The 14,783-nt window shown below is 49.1% G+C and overlaps 1 protein-coding gene across 2 annotated transcripts in view; it reads left to right on the top strand.

Moving 5' to 3' along the window:
• The window catches only part of LOC106563159 (splicing factor, suppressor of white-apricot homolog), a 143,967-nt gene extending 130,031 nt beyond the window's left edge, over positions 1-13,936 (top strand). For both annotated transcript variants that reach the window (XM_014128427.3, XM_014128426.3), the window contains exons 15-18: positions 1,830-1,970; positions 2,472-2,618; positions 4,767-4,839; positions 13,095-13,936. In XM_014128427.3, coding sequence (XP_013983902.3) covers positions 1,830-1,970; positions 2,472-2,618; positions 4,767-4,839; positions 13,095-13,160 — 427 coding nt within the window. In that variant the 3' untranslated portion in view covers positions 13,161-13,936. The remainder of the gene's footprint in view (positions 1-1,829; positions 1,971-2,471; positions 2,619-4,766; positions 4,840-13,094) is intronic.
• The last annotated feature ends 847 nt before the right edge of the window (positions 13,937-14,783 follow it).

The raw sequence follows: 14,783 nt of genomic DNA, 5'->3' as shown, positions 1-14,783 counted from the left end.
TCTGACGACGGAATTAAACTGGCAGCTCACTCTGCTCATGTCCCGGCTCCTCCTCACCATTCTCTAGCAGCCCAATGGGCTCTCTCTCTCTCTGTCTCTCTGTCTCTGTGTGTGTGTGTGTCAGGGGAGGGTCCCCCTTGTTAACACATCAGCAGGACTGCTGCTCTCCATTAACTCAAGAGTTACTACTTTCCCACCGTCTCTGTCTTTTTCTGTCTCTCATCCCCTTCCCTCTGTCCATCATTTGCATCCTGTCTCACAGTATCAGGGTCAGCCCTCTGACGTTGTCTGTAGTCATTGACAGGCCTGTCATGCCCCCATCCTTAGCCCCTGCACCCCTGCTCCACTCCTGGGTGTTTAATTGGGGCCCTTGGCCCCAGGGGCCAGTGTGGGATCATTACCAGCAGAGTTTAAAGGCCCCCGTGGACCCATGAAGGGTCAACAACGTCCATACAGGACAGATAATGAGGGGGGGATGCAGGGAATGTACAGTTGCCCTCAGATTGCGCCCTTCCTCTGACAACTTCCCTTTTGCTCACTTTGTCACTTCTTCAGCCCCCGATAGCCAAGGATATGACCTGTCTGTTTGTGTTTATCCTTGGGCAAATTTGGCTTTTGTCCAACGGTCCACTGTGTCCCCAGCGGTAAAGTACTTTTTAAACGGCTCCATTAGAATTTTCATCGGTGTGCGTGTGGCCAGTTTGTGCGTGTGCATTGAATGTGCGTGTACATTAAATGTGTGTATCTGTGTGAGAGTGTATCCAGACATGCACGTACGCTAGTGTTCTCAAATAAACACTCATTTGTAGCTGGTGGGGGGGGGTGACATTTTAAATCAGGAGAAATTCAATTTAGTTTTTGTCACTTATTATTGCGAGAGTCATTTGGTGTCGTTATTGCCCTTGGCAGTGGGATGTGAAACGGCTGAATCACCATGGTAATGGCTGTCCTATATTATATAGAGCTATGGCCCGGGGAGGACAGACAGACAGAGGGGTGAAGAGCGAGCGAGGGAGTGTGAGGGATGGGCACAGCCTGTGCACGGTTACATCTCGTTCATCTATCAGGGCTAATGTGGCGAGTATTGACCAGACTGGGGCAATGACTGCCACCCCGGTGAGTTAACCCACTCTGCAGTCACTGACATTTACATAGTGGCCTTTACTACACAGATAATGACCCTGGCTCTACCCCTCCTTACTTGTAGGATAAAAAGAAAAGGAGTCAGCTTAGCTGGCGCGACGGAGGGTAACATTAAACCACTTTTGAAGTGAAAAGTGCTCAAGTCTACTTTATAAGTGGATAACTCTATTTCGCATCTCTTTCCTCTTTGTCCTCTATCTCACTACGTTAGCTAAGAGCAGCCCCGTGAACAGTACTCGGATTGGTAATGAAACTGAGAGGTGGCTACAGAGCAGTAGTGGTCAGAGGGCTGAGGTGAACAGAGGTGGCCAGGGAGCATGGGACGTGGGAGGACAGGTCAGCCCCAGAGACCAGCTGCCGGTTTAAAGGAGTGTAAAAAGTTGGCAATTTCCCCTCTGCTTGAGTATTTCACACCCTCACTGGTTATTAGTTTCTCCTCAGTGCTCACCACTAGAGAAAAGACAGAGTTTTGCCCCAGGCACTGCGGAATATACTGCATATTTAATTTCCTTGTGTTGTTTAGAGTTTTCCTCTCTGTCCTTCCTCTCTCTGTGTGTCCTCTCTTCCCACCCCTCTCCTTCCTTCTCCCTGTGTCCCCTCTTCTCACCACTCTCTCTTTCTCTCTCTTACTCTCTCTCCCATCTCTGTGTTCATATCCATCTCTCACGCCCTGTGTCTGTCTGCAGGTCTCGCTCCAAGTCCCCTGGGAGGAGGGACAGAAGGGCTCACTCGTCCGAGAGGAGACGTGAGGAGAGGGAGCGCTACGGCACTGCCGCCTATCGCGTTGGCATCAGCCCCGCTCTGCCCAGGAGGCACTCCAGATCCAGGTAGGGCTGCTGGGATCCGTGGAAAATCTTGTAACGGTGAAACCATGGAAACAGTGGGTCAATGCTGTGAGGAAATGGCATTTCTGTATTCACTGTAGCAGTTTGAGCCACAGCAGCCCTGTGAGTGCATTATAGGCCTCCTCACTCACTGTCTATCTGTATCACTCAATCCATTACTTCCTGAAAGGGTTCGGGCAATTTCACCATGTACCGTGAGCTCCAAAAGTATTGTGACAGTGATACTGATATTTGTGCGTAATGTAATGATATTTGTGCGTCTAACTTTCTCACGCGTCGTTATACAAGAAGTGCTGTAATTTCTAAACGGTTCAGCCGATATGGATGAAAATCCCCTCAAATTAAAGCTGACAGTCTGCACTTTAACCTCATGGTCATTGTATCATTACAAATCCAAAGTGCTGAACTACAGATCCAAAACATTTGTCACTGTCCCAATACTCACTTTATCTCCCTATCCATCCCTCCCTCCCTGTCTCCCAGGTCCCCTCATGAGAAGAGGAAGAGGAAGAGTTCTAAGGGCAAGCTCCCAACCAAGGGCTCTTCCTGTTCCCCATCCTCGTACCCCAGAGGAGCCAAGAAGTCCCCCAGCGCCTCCCCTCCCACCAGCCCCACTTCCAGCCTCTCCAGGTAAAGCACCCCACCTCACCAGGCTGTTTATACATTACATCTAGGAAGGAAGGAAGGAAGGAAGGAAGGAAGGAAGGAAGGAAGGAAGGAAGGAAGGAAGGAAGGAAGGAAGGAAGGAAGGAAGGAAGGAAGGAAGGAAGGAAGGAAGGAAGGAAGGAAGGAAGGAAGGAAGGAAGGAAGGACACGGCGTGCTACACTGAAGTGCTTTGGTTGAACATGTGTTACTTGACAGTAGCACCTGACCAGGGATCATTCATATCATTCAGTGCACACCATGCTAATGTAGGCTACCTATAAATGTATGTACATTGTCAAGTCTTTTGTCTGTAATGTCGGAACCCAGTAAGACTAGCTGTCTCCTTTGGCGAATCAAATGAAACACCTGACCGAACATATAATGCTGTGAATCAATGGCGCTCTTGAGTTTGCCAGATGGCATACACACTCACCTGTACCCCAGAATGAGAATTAATCTGTGAAATATTATACTTTCTACAGACAAACAAGGCTGTCAAACTGTCCAATAAGAAATAATAGGATTTATCAAAGCTGATTAACCAGATTTCTATAAGAAAAAACTCTCGTTTTCACAAGTGTTTTGCAGTCGTGTTCTTTGCATAAACTGCGTCGCAAATGGCACCCTATTCCCTGTTTATTGCACTTCTTTTGACCAGGGCCCGTAAAGCTCTGGTCTAAAGTAGTGCACTAAGTAGGGAATAGGGGGCCATTTGGGATGTATGTTAGGGTAAAGTAGTGCACTATGTAGGGAATGGGGGCCATTTGGGACATACCCAGAGCGTTCTGAAGCTGACCTCTGAAGCTGAAGGATGGACTGGTTTGGCCAACATGACTGACCTGTTGAATGGAACATGACATGTGTGGAAGCACAGAATCACGTCTGCTCAGATTGGGGGGGGAGATATCTTTTGTATCCTAAATTATTTTCATATGATTATGAATAAAAGTTCTCTGAGAGGATATTGGAAAACACATTTTTTTGCACGGTCATTCTATTGGAAGTTGCATGGAGCTCCCGCTGCTTTTGTGATTTATTTATTCGTTTTTCTGCTGTTCGTGTCATGTGTGTTCTGACGAGTGGAACTTTGATGAGCAACTTCTGTTTCTTTGAAAGGGTCTCTCGCTCTCTCTGTCTCTGTCTCTCTGTCTCTCTCTCTGTCTCTGTCTCTCTCTCTCTCTCTCTCTCACTGTGTCCAGTTTTACAGCACTCAGCAGGCAGTCCCCATGAATATTGTATAAAGACCTTTCATATACACATCCTATTGACATCCTCTCTCTTTCATCCATCTCTCCCCCACCTTCTCTCCATCTCTCCCTCTCTCTCTCCCCCACCTTCTCTTTCTCTCTCCCCCACCTTCTCTTTCTCTCTCCCCCACCTTCTCTTTCTCTATCCCCCACCTTCTCTTTCTCTCTCCCTCTCTCCCTCCCACCTTCTCTTTCTCTCTCCCTCTGTCCCTATCTCTCTCCCACCTTTTCTTTCTCTCCCTCTCTCTCTCTCCCCACCTTCTTTCTCTCTTCATCTCTCCCTATCTCTGTCTCTCCCCACCTTCTTTCTCTCTCATCTCTCTCCCCCTCTCTCTCCCCCGCCTTCTCTTTCTCTCTCCATCTCTCCCTATCTCTCTCTCTCTCTCCCACCTTCTCTTTCTCACTCCATCTCTCCCTCTCTCTCTCCCCCACCTTCCCTTTCTCTCTCCATCTCTCCCTATCTCGCTCTCTCCCCCGCCTTCTCTTTCTCTCTCCATCTCCATATCTCTCTCCCCCGCCTTCTCTTTCTCTCTCCATCTCCATATCTCTCTCCCCCACCTTCTCTTTCTCTCTCCATCTCTCCCTATCTCTCTCCCCCCCACCTTCTCTTTCTCTCTACGTCTCTCTCTCTCTCCCCCACCTTCTCTTTCTCTCTCCATCGCTCCCTCTCTCTCCCCCACCTTCTCTTTCTCGCTCCATCTCTCCATCTCTCTCTCTCCCCCACCTTCTCTTTCTCGCTCCATCTCTCTTTCTCTCTCCCCCACCTTCTCTCTCTCCCTCTCTCTTTGCCCCTCTCTCTCCTTCTCTCCTTTCCCCTCTCTCCCTCTCTCTTTGCCCCTCTCTCTCTCCCTCTCTTTGCCCCAATCTTTCTCTCTCTCTTTTCAGGGACGGCTCGCAGGAGAAAGAGAAACAAGTGTCCACAGCCATCGTCTCCTCCATGCAGTCCAAAATCACTCAGGTACCTACCGCTTCTTCTCACTCTCTCACTGTATGTCCGTTAACATGGGCCCATACCTACCTCTTCACTCTCACTGTATGTACGTTAACATGGGCCCATACCTACCTCTTCACTCTCACTGTATGTACGTTAACATGGGCCCATACCTACCTCTTCACTCTCACTGTATGTATGTATGTTAACATGGGCCCATACCTACCTCTTCACTCTCACTGTATGTATGTATGTTAACATGGGCCCATACCTACCTCTTCTTCACTCTCACTGTATGTACGTTAACATGGGCCCATACCTACCTCTTCACTCTCACTGTATGTACGTTAACATGGGCCCATACCTACCTCTTCACTCTCACTGTATGTATGTACATGGGCCCATACCTACCTCTTCTTCACTCTCACTGTATGTACGTTAACATGAGCCCATATTCACTAGGTTTTTCAGACTATGAGCTCTGATCGAGGATGAGGACCCATCTGTCCATATAATCTCATTCATTATGACCATGAAGGGAAAACCACAATGCACAAGCGGTTCAGAATCCGCTCATTGTTCACTGAGACACACGTATAGGGGCTGTGCTTCCAAGGACAGCCCAGCCCTCATGGCAGCCGCATTATACAGAACGCACTGCTCAGAGATTTCAATACGCTGATCCCAGCAGCGATTACATGTTTCCATCCTCCAGCTCTGTGGGCTCAGAGCAGCTGATCTCTGCCCTCGGGTCACATTTGGCATCCCTCCTCAGTGGTCATTGAAGTGCACGTGGGCGTTTTTTATTTGTTGTGTTTGGCTCCCTGTCCTGGTGTTTCTGGCTCTCTCGCTCTCACTTTTCTCCTGTCTTTGTGCCGCAGCAGCAGCTGACAGCTAAGGCGAGCTAGTTTACATTACGGAGGCGTTAAACTCCACGAGAGCGAAAAAGAGGATCAACTCTTCCCCAAAAGTCCTGAGTTTGACATATGCTCGTATTGCGCAATCCCCCCCCCCCTTCCACTAGTCAATCCTCTGGCAGGCTGTTGAGTTGGGGAGAGAGAGAGGGGTCCTCTCTCTGTCTCTGGGTAGGATCACACTTCCTGTTCAGCCACTGGGCGATGAGTCAGGAACAGGGAGTTTGTTATATTGGTTCGAGGTTTACCGATTATGATTTTTCAATACCGATTATTGGAGGGCCAAAAAGGTCGATACCGATTAATCGGCCGATTTTATTTATTTGTAATAATGACAATTACAACAATACTGAATGAACACTTATTTTAACTTAATAAAATCAATTTAGCCTCAAATAAATAATGAAACATGTTCAATTTGGTTTAAATAATGCAAAAACAAAGTGTTGTAGAAGAAAGTAAAAGTGCAATATGTGCCATGTAAGAAAGCTAACGTTTAAGTCCCTTGCTCAGAACATGGGAACATATGAAAGCTGGTGGTTCCTTTTAACATGAGTCTTCAATATTCCCAGGTAAGAAGTTTTAGGTTGTAGTTATAATAGGAATTATAGGACTATTTCTCTGTATACGATTTGTATTTCATATACCTTTGACTATTGGATGTAGGCACTTTAGTATTGCCAGTGTAACAGTATAGCTTCCGTCCCTCTCCTCACTCCTACTTGGGCTCGAACCAGGAACACATCGACAACAGCCACCCTCGAAGCAGCGTTACCCATGCAGAGCAAGGGGAACAACCACTCCCAAGTCTCAGAGCGAGTGACGTTTGAAACACTATTAGCGCGCACCCGCTAACTAGCAAGCCATTTCACATCGGTTACACCAGCCTAATCTTGGGAGTTGACAGGCTTGAAGTCATAAACAGCGCAATGCATTGCGAAAGCTGCTGGCAAAACGCAGTAAAGGGCTGTTTGAATGAATGCTTACGAGACTGCTGGTGCCTACCACCGCTCAGTCAGACTGCTCTATCAAATCATAGACGTAATTATAATATCATAAACACACAGAAATATGAGCCTTAGGTCATTAATATGGTCGAATCCGGAAACTATCATCTCGAAAACAAAACGTTTTTCCTGTCAGTGAAATACGTATTTTATCTAACGGGTGGCATCCCTAAGTCTAAATATTCCTGTTACATTGCACAACCTTCAATGGTATGTCATAATTACATAAAATTCTGGCAAATTAGTTCGCAACGAGCCAAGCAATGAACACAAGAGCAGTGACACAATTTCATGTTAGCAGGCAATAGTAACTAAATATGCAGGTTTAAAAATATATACTTGTGTATTGATTTTAAAGAAAGGCATTGATGTTTATGGTTAGGTACAGTGGTGCAACGACAGCGCTTTTTTCGCAAATGCGCTTGTTAAATCACCCGTTTGTCAAAGTAGGTGAGAAATTAACAGGCACCGCATCGATTATATGCAATGCAGGACATGTTAGATAAACTAGTAATATCATCAACCATGTGTAGTTAACTAGTGATTATGTTAAGATTGATAGTTTTTTTATAAGATAAGTTTAATGCTAGCTAGCAACTTACCTTGGCTTCTTGCTGCCCTCGCGTAACAGGTAGTCAGCCTGCCACGCAGGCTCCTCGTGGAGTGCAATGTAAGGCAGGTGGTTAGAGTGTTGGACTAGTAACCAGAAGGTTGCAAAAACGAACCCCCTAATCCCTCCTGAACAAGGCAGTTAACCCCCGTTCCTAGGCCGTCATTGAAAATAAGAATGTGTTCTTAATCTGACTTGCCTAGTTAAATAAAGGTGCAAATCGGTGGCCAAAAATACTGATTACCGATTGTTATGAAAACTTGAAATCGGCCATTCCGATTAATCGGTCGACCTCTAATATTGGTAGTCTATGGGGGAAACCATACTGTAAAGGAGACCATTAGAGAGATCTATTGGCGTTTTATCAGCGTAGGTTTGAAATCACTTAAAAGCTTAAATAACAGCAGGGGGTGTGCAGGCCCATGTCTTTCAACTTAATGATGAAACGCTGATTCCTCGGGTGGGATCTTTTAACTAACTCACACCTGTTGTAACACTTAATAAATACGCAGATCAATCCATATGGAATCCTCACATTTGCTCTATGGTTTATTCGGTGTCTTACTTTCAGGCTGTGAGAGCATTCGTTCTCCAATTGCACGAATGTCTGTCTTGGCGCATATCACAAAGCCATGCCTTAGCAGAACCCCCTTTAGAGGTTCGAGCCCCTGTCCTCTCTCCATCTGATTGTTCTGCATCAGTCCTGACTCATGAGGGCCCTGCTGGGTCTGATAGATAGAGAGACCATCTCACAGCCTTCTGATTAGAACCAGCCCTGTCTGCCAAGGGGAATGCTGCGTTCATGCCCTGTGTGAATCAGCACTCATGAGTGGTCATAAGAATTTCAGCCTCTACTCGGTGCCTACTCAGCTAGGAGTGTGCATTGGGGACCGTGTGTGTGCTTGCGTGTGTTTTCCTTGGCATGTGTGAGTCGGCGGTCACTAATCACTCCATCCCCAAAACACCCCTGTTAATTCTGGTGTGTGTGTGTGTGTGTGTGTGTGTGTGTGTGTGTGTGTGTGTGTGTGTGTGTGTGTGTGTGTGTGTGTGTGTGTGTGTGTGTGTGTGTGTGTGTGTGTGTGTGTGTGTGTGTGTGTGTGTGTGTGTGTGTGTTTGAGGTGATGTATGAGAAGAGTGATGTGGTGTGTGTGTGTTGTGTGTGTGTTTGAGGTGATGTGTGAGAAGAGTGATGTGGTGTGTTTGAGGTGATGTGTGAGAAGAGTGATGTGTGTGTGTGTGTGTGTTTGAGGTGATGTGTGAGAAGAGTGATGTGTTGTGTGTGTGAGAAGAGTGGTGTGTGTGTGTGTTTGAGGTGATGTGTGAGAAGAGTGATGTGGTGTGTGTGTGTTTGAGGTGATGTGTGAGCTGAGCGACATGTCAGCTTGTCAGCGGTGTGATTTACAGGGGGGGTTTGTGCTCTTCATTACAGTACGCTGACAGGAGAGCTGATGGCTAGCCAGGACCAGGACAGAGTAGGGTAGTATAGGGCAGAGTAGGAAGTTATCGAGATGGAGCCCTTCTCTCTCTACTGATGCCGGAGCACGCCTCTAGGTCGACTCTAGGCTGTCACCAACACCTCATAAAGCCAGCCAGTTGGCCCAGGAGGAGCACCTCCGTAGGGAGTCAGAGAGAGATGAGCCTTACCTGGAGCGCAGCCCTCGTAGAGTCAGAGTGGCCTGTGTATTGTGGACACCCAGGAGGGGGGGAGAGAGAGAGCGAGAGAGACGCGTAGGTGATATGAGTGGGTTAGGGAAGGATGGAGGAAAAAGAGGGCATGGGAGAGAGTGGTTGAAACCTCTCCCTGGGCCTGCTCTGTATGAGGAAGTTTTCTGGAGGAGGATCTGAGGCATGCAGTGAAAGTAAAGCTGACATCACCCAGCCATCTCTGAATGAAAATACCAGAGTAGCAGCACTGCTGTTTGGAATGCCCACATCTGTTTTGTGCTCAGACATACTGTACCGTACATCGTCCCTGGCCACTTAATGAACTGCCAGCCCCATCGGCGTGATGACTTTGGTTCATGATGATGCACTCAACAAATGTCATGTACTTTTGTTCATTGGAATTAACATTTTGGGGTGAATTCTGAACTCTGTTTTTCCTTCATTACGGAAGCTGGCTGAATGCGCTGTGTGACGGGTGGCTGGAGGCGGCCTGACTTGACTGGTGGAGGCGGCCTGACTTGACTGGTGGAGGCGGCCTGACTTGACTGGTGGAGGCGGCCTGACTTGACTGGTGGAGGCGGCCTGACTTGACTGGTGGAGGCGGCCTGACTTGACTGGTGGAGGCGGCCTGACTTGACTGGTGGAGGCGGCCTGACTTGACTGGTGGAGGCGGCCTGACTTGACTGGTGGAGGCGGCCTGACTTGACTGGTGGAGGCGGCCTGACTTGACTGGTGGAGGCGGCCTGACTTGACTGGTGGAGGCGGCCTGACTTGACTGGTGGAAGCGGCCTGACATGACTGGTGGAGTCGGCCTGACTTGACTGGTGGAGGCGGCCTGACTTGACTGGTGGAGGCGGCCTGACTTGACTGGTGGAGGCGGCCTGACTTGACTGGTGGAGGCGGCCTGACTTGACTGGTGGAGGCGGCCTGACTTGACTGGTGGAGGCGGCCGCTGACTGGTGGCGGCGGCCGACTGCGGTGGAGGCGGCCTGACTGACTGGTGGAGGCGGCCTGACTGACTGGTGGAGGCGGCCTGACTGACTGGTGGAGGCGGCCTGACTGACTGGTGGAGGCGGCCTGACTGACTGGTGGAGGCGGCCTGACTGACTGGTGGAGGCGGCCTGACTTGACTGGTGGAGGAGGCCTCTGGTGGAGGCGACCTGACTGACTGGTGGAGGCGGCCTGACTTGACTGGTGGAGGAGGCCTCTGGTGGAGGCGACCTGACTGACTGGTGGAGGCGGCCTGACTGACTGGTGGAGGCGGCCTGACTGACTGGTGGAGGCGGCCGGACTGACTGGTGGAGGCGGCCTGACTGACTGGTGGAGGCAGCCAGTGGTTGAGGTCGAGAAACGTATTGACAGAGATGGACAGACAGTCAAAGTTAGAAGAGACTAACATACAGACTTGTAGAGATTGAAATAATGGAACGGTAGAGAGAATGGGACATGGGACCGAGGATAGATAACAACTCTTGACATGTAAAAATCAATACTGTGACCTTGGCAAAGAATAGAGACCACTGCAGCTGTAGAAAACACCACAGTAACTCATAGAAGAATGGACACTGAATCAGGAACCTCCAGAGTGGACCTTGATCAGATCAACTGGATGGAGTGAGGACCAGATTAGAGCCAGGAATGGAGTCAATGTGTAGAATTCTGTCGGTGCACGTGGCAGTGTAGGAGCGTCTCCAAATGGACCGACGGTAGTGAATGAGGGATTCTGATGGTGTAAATGGAGTGAGTGGGTTTTGGCTGCAGCGGAGGCAGAGGAGTCCTGCCTGCAGCTATAGCCCATCTCTGTGAACAGCCTACATTTGCCAGTGAGTGAGCTGGCATTTGGAGCGGAGCCACTCTGCTGTCTGGCCATGGGCCACGATGTATGTAAGAGGAGCTGTTCCTCATTACAAACTGACCAGATGGACCTCTCGCTGCCGCACACACACACTTTTTACCCCTGGCACACAATCTGTGATCCCTCTATCACATACAATATCCCTCACCGCTCCCATACTCACTCCCCTTACACTTCACACTGATTAAAGTGTCAGCGTCCCTTCCTCTCTCTTTCGTTCACAAGGCTCTGGGAGCCTGTCCGCTCATCCCCCTCTCGTCCTTCCCCCTCTCGTCCTTGATACTGTAATATGAGCTCTTGTGCTCTGCCTCTCCTCATCTCCTTCTCTTCTTTTCATTCTCCTTCGAGGGCTTGCCTGCCCCGCAAGCTCTGTCTGCTTTCACTGCCACTCCTGAGGGATCCTCCTCTCTCTGCCTCCTCTCACCCAGCCCTCTCTCACTCACTCATCCCCAGGCTTGTGATGAACCTTTCTATCCTCTCTCTCTGCTCATGGAGCCCATTCATTCTCCCAGTGCTGCTGGAGGTGAGAGGTGGTTGGTGTGAGGCTGAGCTCTCCTTCTGGGTACTGTGCCAGTTGGTGAGATGGTCCTCTACAGAGGAGGGTCTCTCTGTGCTCCTTTTAGACCGTGTCTGCATCTGAAAGGGCTGTCTCAGTGCCAGGCTCAGCTGGGAGTGTGCATGGGTGACCGTGTGTCTGCTTCTGTTTTCCTGCGTGTATTTTGTCTTTGTGTGTTTACTTTGCATGTGTGAGTCGGCGTTCACGAATCACTCCATCCCCAAAACACATATGTTAATTCTGATGTGATCGTGCGCGTGACATGTGTGACAGCAGCTTGTCAGCGGTGTGGTTAGGGCTGTTAATTACAGTACGCTGACAGAAGAGCTGATGGCTAGCCAGGACCAGGGTAGGGTAGTATAGGGCAGAGTAGGACATTATCCAGGCTTAGCAAGACTTGATCCAGGCTTAGCCCTCCTCTTTCTCCTGATGCCAAAGATCAAGGTGCTCAGAGTCAGAAACATGACCCTGGATGACTCTATGTACCCCTTCCAACCACATTGCCAGGCTCCCTCTTTCCTGCTGTCTTTTACACACACTTTAAACGTTCTCTCCGACTCTCTCTGACTCGTACGTCTATGTCTTTGACACTTTCCCGCATTCTCTTACACTCACACATACCTAAAACACAGCTCTCTCATCAGTACGCAGAGTCAGGCGCTAGACGTCCCTGAGAGAGAGACACGTAGAGGCTTCAGGACCAGCCCCGAGGCTTCAGGACCAGCCCCGAGGCTTCAGGACCAGCCCCGGGGCTTCAGGACCAGCCCCGGGGCTTCAGGACCAGCCCCGGGGCTTCAGGACCAGCCCCGGGGCTTCAGGACCAGCCCCGAGGCTTCAGGACCAGCCCTGTCTAAAGCTCCACTCTCACATCATTTACCCCCGACATTAACTCCATTATTCATAACGCCTTTTTGTTTGTCCCTCTGTCTCAAACTGCTGAGGTCGTCCTGCACCTCCTTCCCACTGTTTTAACAGTAGCTGGCCAGGTTGTAGTCCCCTCAATGACCCAGACCACCACCACCACCACTGCTTTCACTCTGATGTGTCCCTCCGTGTGTGTGGGTCTGTGTGTGCATGTTTTTTACGACTGATATGGAGCAGGGCTTTATTTGACTTTGTGGCTCAATATCTCAGTCAGCCACAGGAGAGGGAGGAGGGAGAGAACAGCCGGAGAAGAGGAGACATTGCGATAGGCAATACACGCCCCACGTCACCCCTGAGCAAGGAGAAGCCTCTATGACAAGTGGCCTGTTCAGCGGCTCGCGCTGAAAGATTTGATGTGTATTCTCCGGGTTGGATTGTGTTCAGATTGGGACTGCTTACCTAATAAGGAGTGGATCTGAAGGCTTCTGTTGCAGGGAGGAGAGAAGCTGTCCCACAGCCCACTGTCATAAATAGTCAGGAATACATTAAGCTGTCCCAGTTGAAAGATAACCCCAGGGAGAGGCAGGGAGGAAGATTTGTTTTTTGTGATGGTGGGGGGAAGGCTCTCTGAAAAAGTAGACAATTTTGCGTGCATCAGTATTGTAGGCTTCTTAATCAAGATGTTTCCTCTGGTCCTCATTATTGGTCTTTTATATGGCACACTCTCACTCACTGTTTCCCCTCCCTCTCCCTCTCCTTGTGTGTCTGTTTCTATCTCTCCTCTCATCCCCCTCTCCCCCCTTCTTTTCAGGATCTGATGGCCAAAGTACGTGCCATGCTGGCTGCCTCGAAGACCTCCCAGCCCAACACTCCCTGAAGAGGCGTGGCTTTCTAGCAGCTGGTTGGAAAAGGGGTGGAGCTTTACCACGTCTGCCTCTCCATGACGACAGCCTCCAGCTAAAGGCCCTCGGCCAATCAGCAGGCAGCGTCTTTGCGCAGAACCGCCTTTTGCCTCTTCAGCTTTTATCTTCCTCTCATTTTTTTTTATTTTACTTTGATACTTAATTGGTTGAGCTTATCTACAGTGTATCTTGAACGGCAGTAGATGTAAAGGATTTTCTGCAACTGAGAGCAATGTAGATTAGCTCCTAAAGCAACTAAATGGGACTGTTCTACCTGTCGAGAGAGAGCATCACAGCAATGGTCACGTAGCCTGAGAAAGTTTGGACACCTCTGTTCCCGACATCTGTTTTTCGCACGAATAAAGACAACAGAGCATCAAAGCGCGGAAATAATTCATGAAGTACCTTGCATCTTTCAAAAAAAATATATAATTTTCTGGAAAGTGATGATGGAGATCTTTGCGACATAATTGCCCAGCTGCCAGAGGGCCTAAAGCATATCCTTCTGTGAAGGATTGTTACGTTTCTTTCTTTCTCACACTTTCTCTCTCTTCATCTCTTTCTGTTTTCCTCTTTCTCTTCATCGCTCTTTCTCTCTCACTTTGCCAGGTCAGTTTTAAGGCTGGGGTCTTTGGTTGTCAGTCTCTGTTGTCACTCAGTTCCAGTGTGTGGTCTTCAATTTGTGTTTCTAAGGCTGATTGTGAGTCTGCTTTCTAACACAAACTATCAATAAAGTTTGAATGATGATTTAGCACGGTGTTGTGTTCTTCATGGTTGGGCTGGTACAGAAAGGCCAGGGGTCAGCTTCCCACTCATTTTAAATCAATTCATCTCGATAATGAATTATTGGTCAGACATGAATGAGCATATACTGCCATAACATAAATAGATTAAATAAATATACACTCATATGCTCCCTCTTTAAGGACAAAGCAGACCATGCAGATGAACGGTTAACAGTGGAGCCAGCGGGGAGCCGTCTTATCGCCTCTGACCACAGAACATTGGCCGTTATTTTCTTTTTATTTCCCGACGATTACATGTTGAATTGCCACATTCGTCGCCACCCAGCATGTGAACTACTGCACGTGGCCGATGTTCGGTATGGTGTGTCTTTTCCTTTAGTACCTTTTAAGCTAAAGCCCACAGGTTAGACTGTCGGTGGCTGAAGAACGGGTTAGACTATCGGTGGCTGAAGAACGGGTTAGACTGTCGGTGGCTGAAGAACGGGTTAGACTGTCGGTGGCTGAAGAACGGGTTAGACTGTCGGTGGCTGAAGAACGGGTTAGACTGTCGGTGGCTGAAGAACGGGTTAGACTGTCGGTGGCTGAAGAACGGGTTAGCTGTCGGTGGCTGAAGAACGGGTTAGGCTGTCGGTGGCTGAAGAACGGGTTAGGCTGTCGGTGGCTGAAGACGGGTAGCTGTCGGTGGCTGAAGAACGGGTTAGACTGTCGGTGGCTGAAGAACGGGTTAGACTGTCGGTGCTGAAGAACGGGTTAGACTGTCGGTGGCTGAAGAACGGGTTAGACTGTCGGTGGCTGAAGAACGGGTTAGACTGTCGGTGGCTGAAGAACGGGTTAGACTGTCGGTGGCTGAAG

The sequence above is a fragment of the Salmo salar genome, chromosome 11 (assembly GCF_965601325.2).
Source record: "Salmo salar chromosome 11, fSalSal1, whole genome shotgun sequence".
NCBI lineage: Eukaryota > Metazoa > Chordata > Actinopteri > Salmoniformes > Salmonidae > Salmo > Salmo salar.
This window is presented reverse-complemented; position numbering and strand designations above follow the sequence as displayed.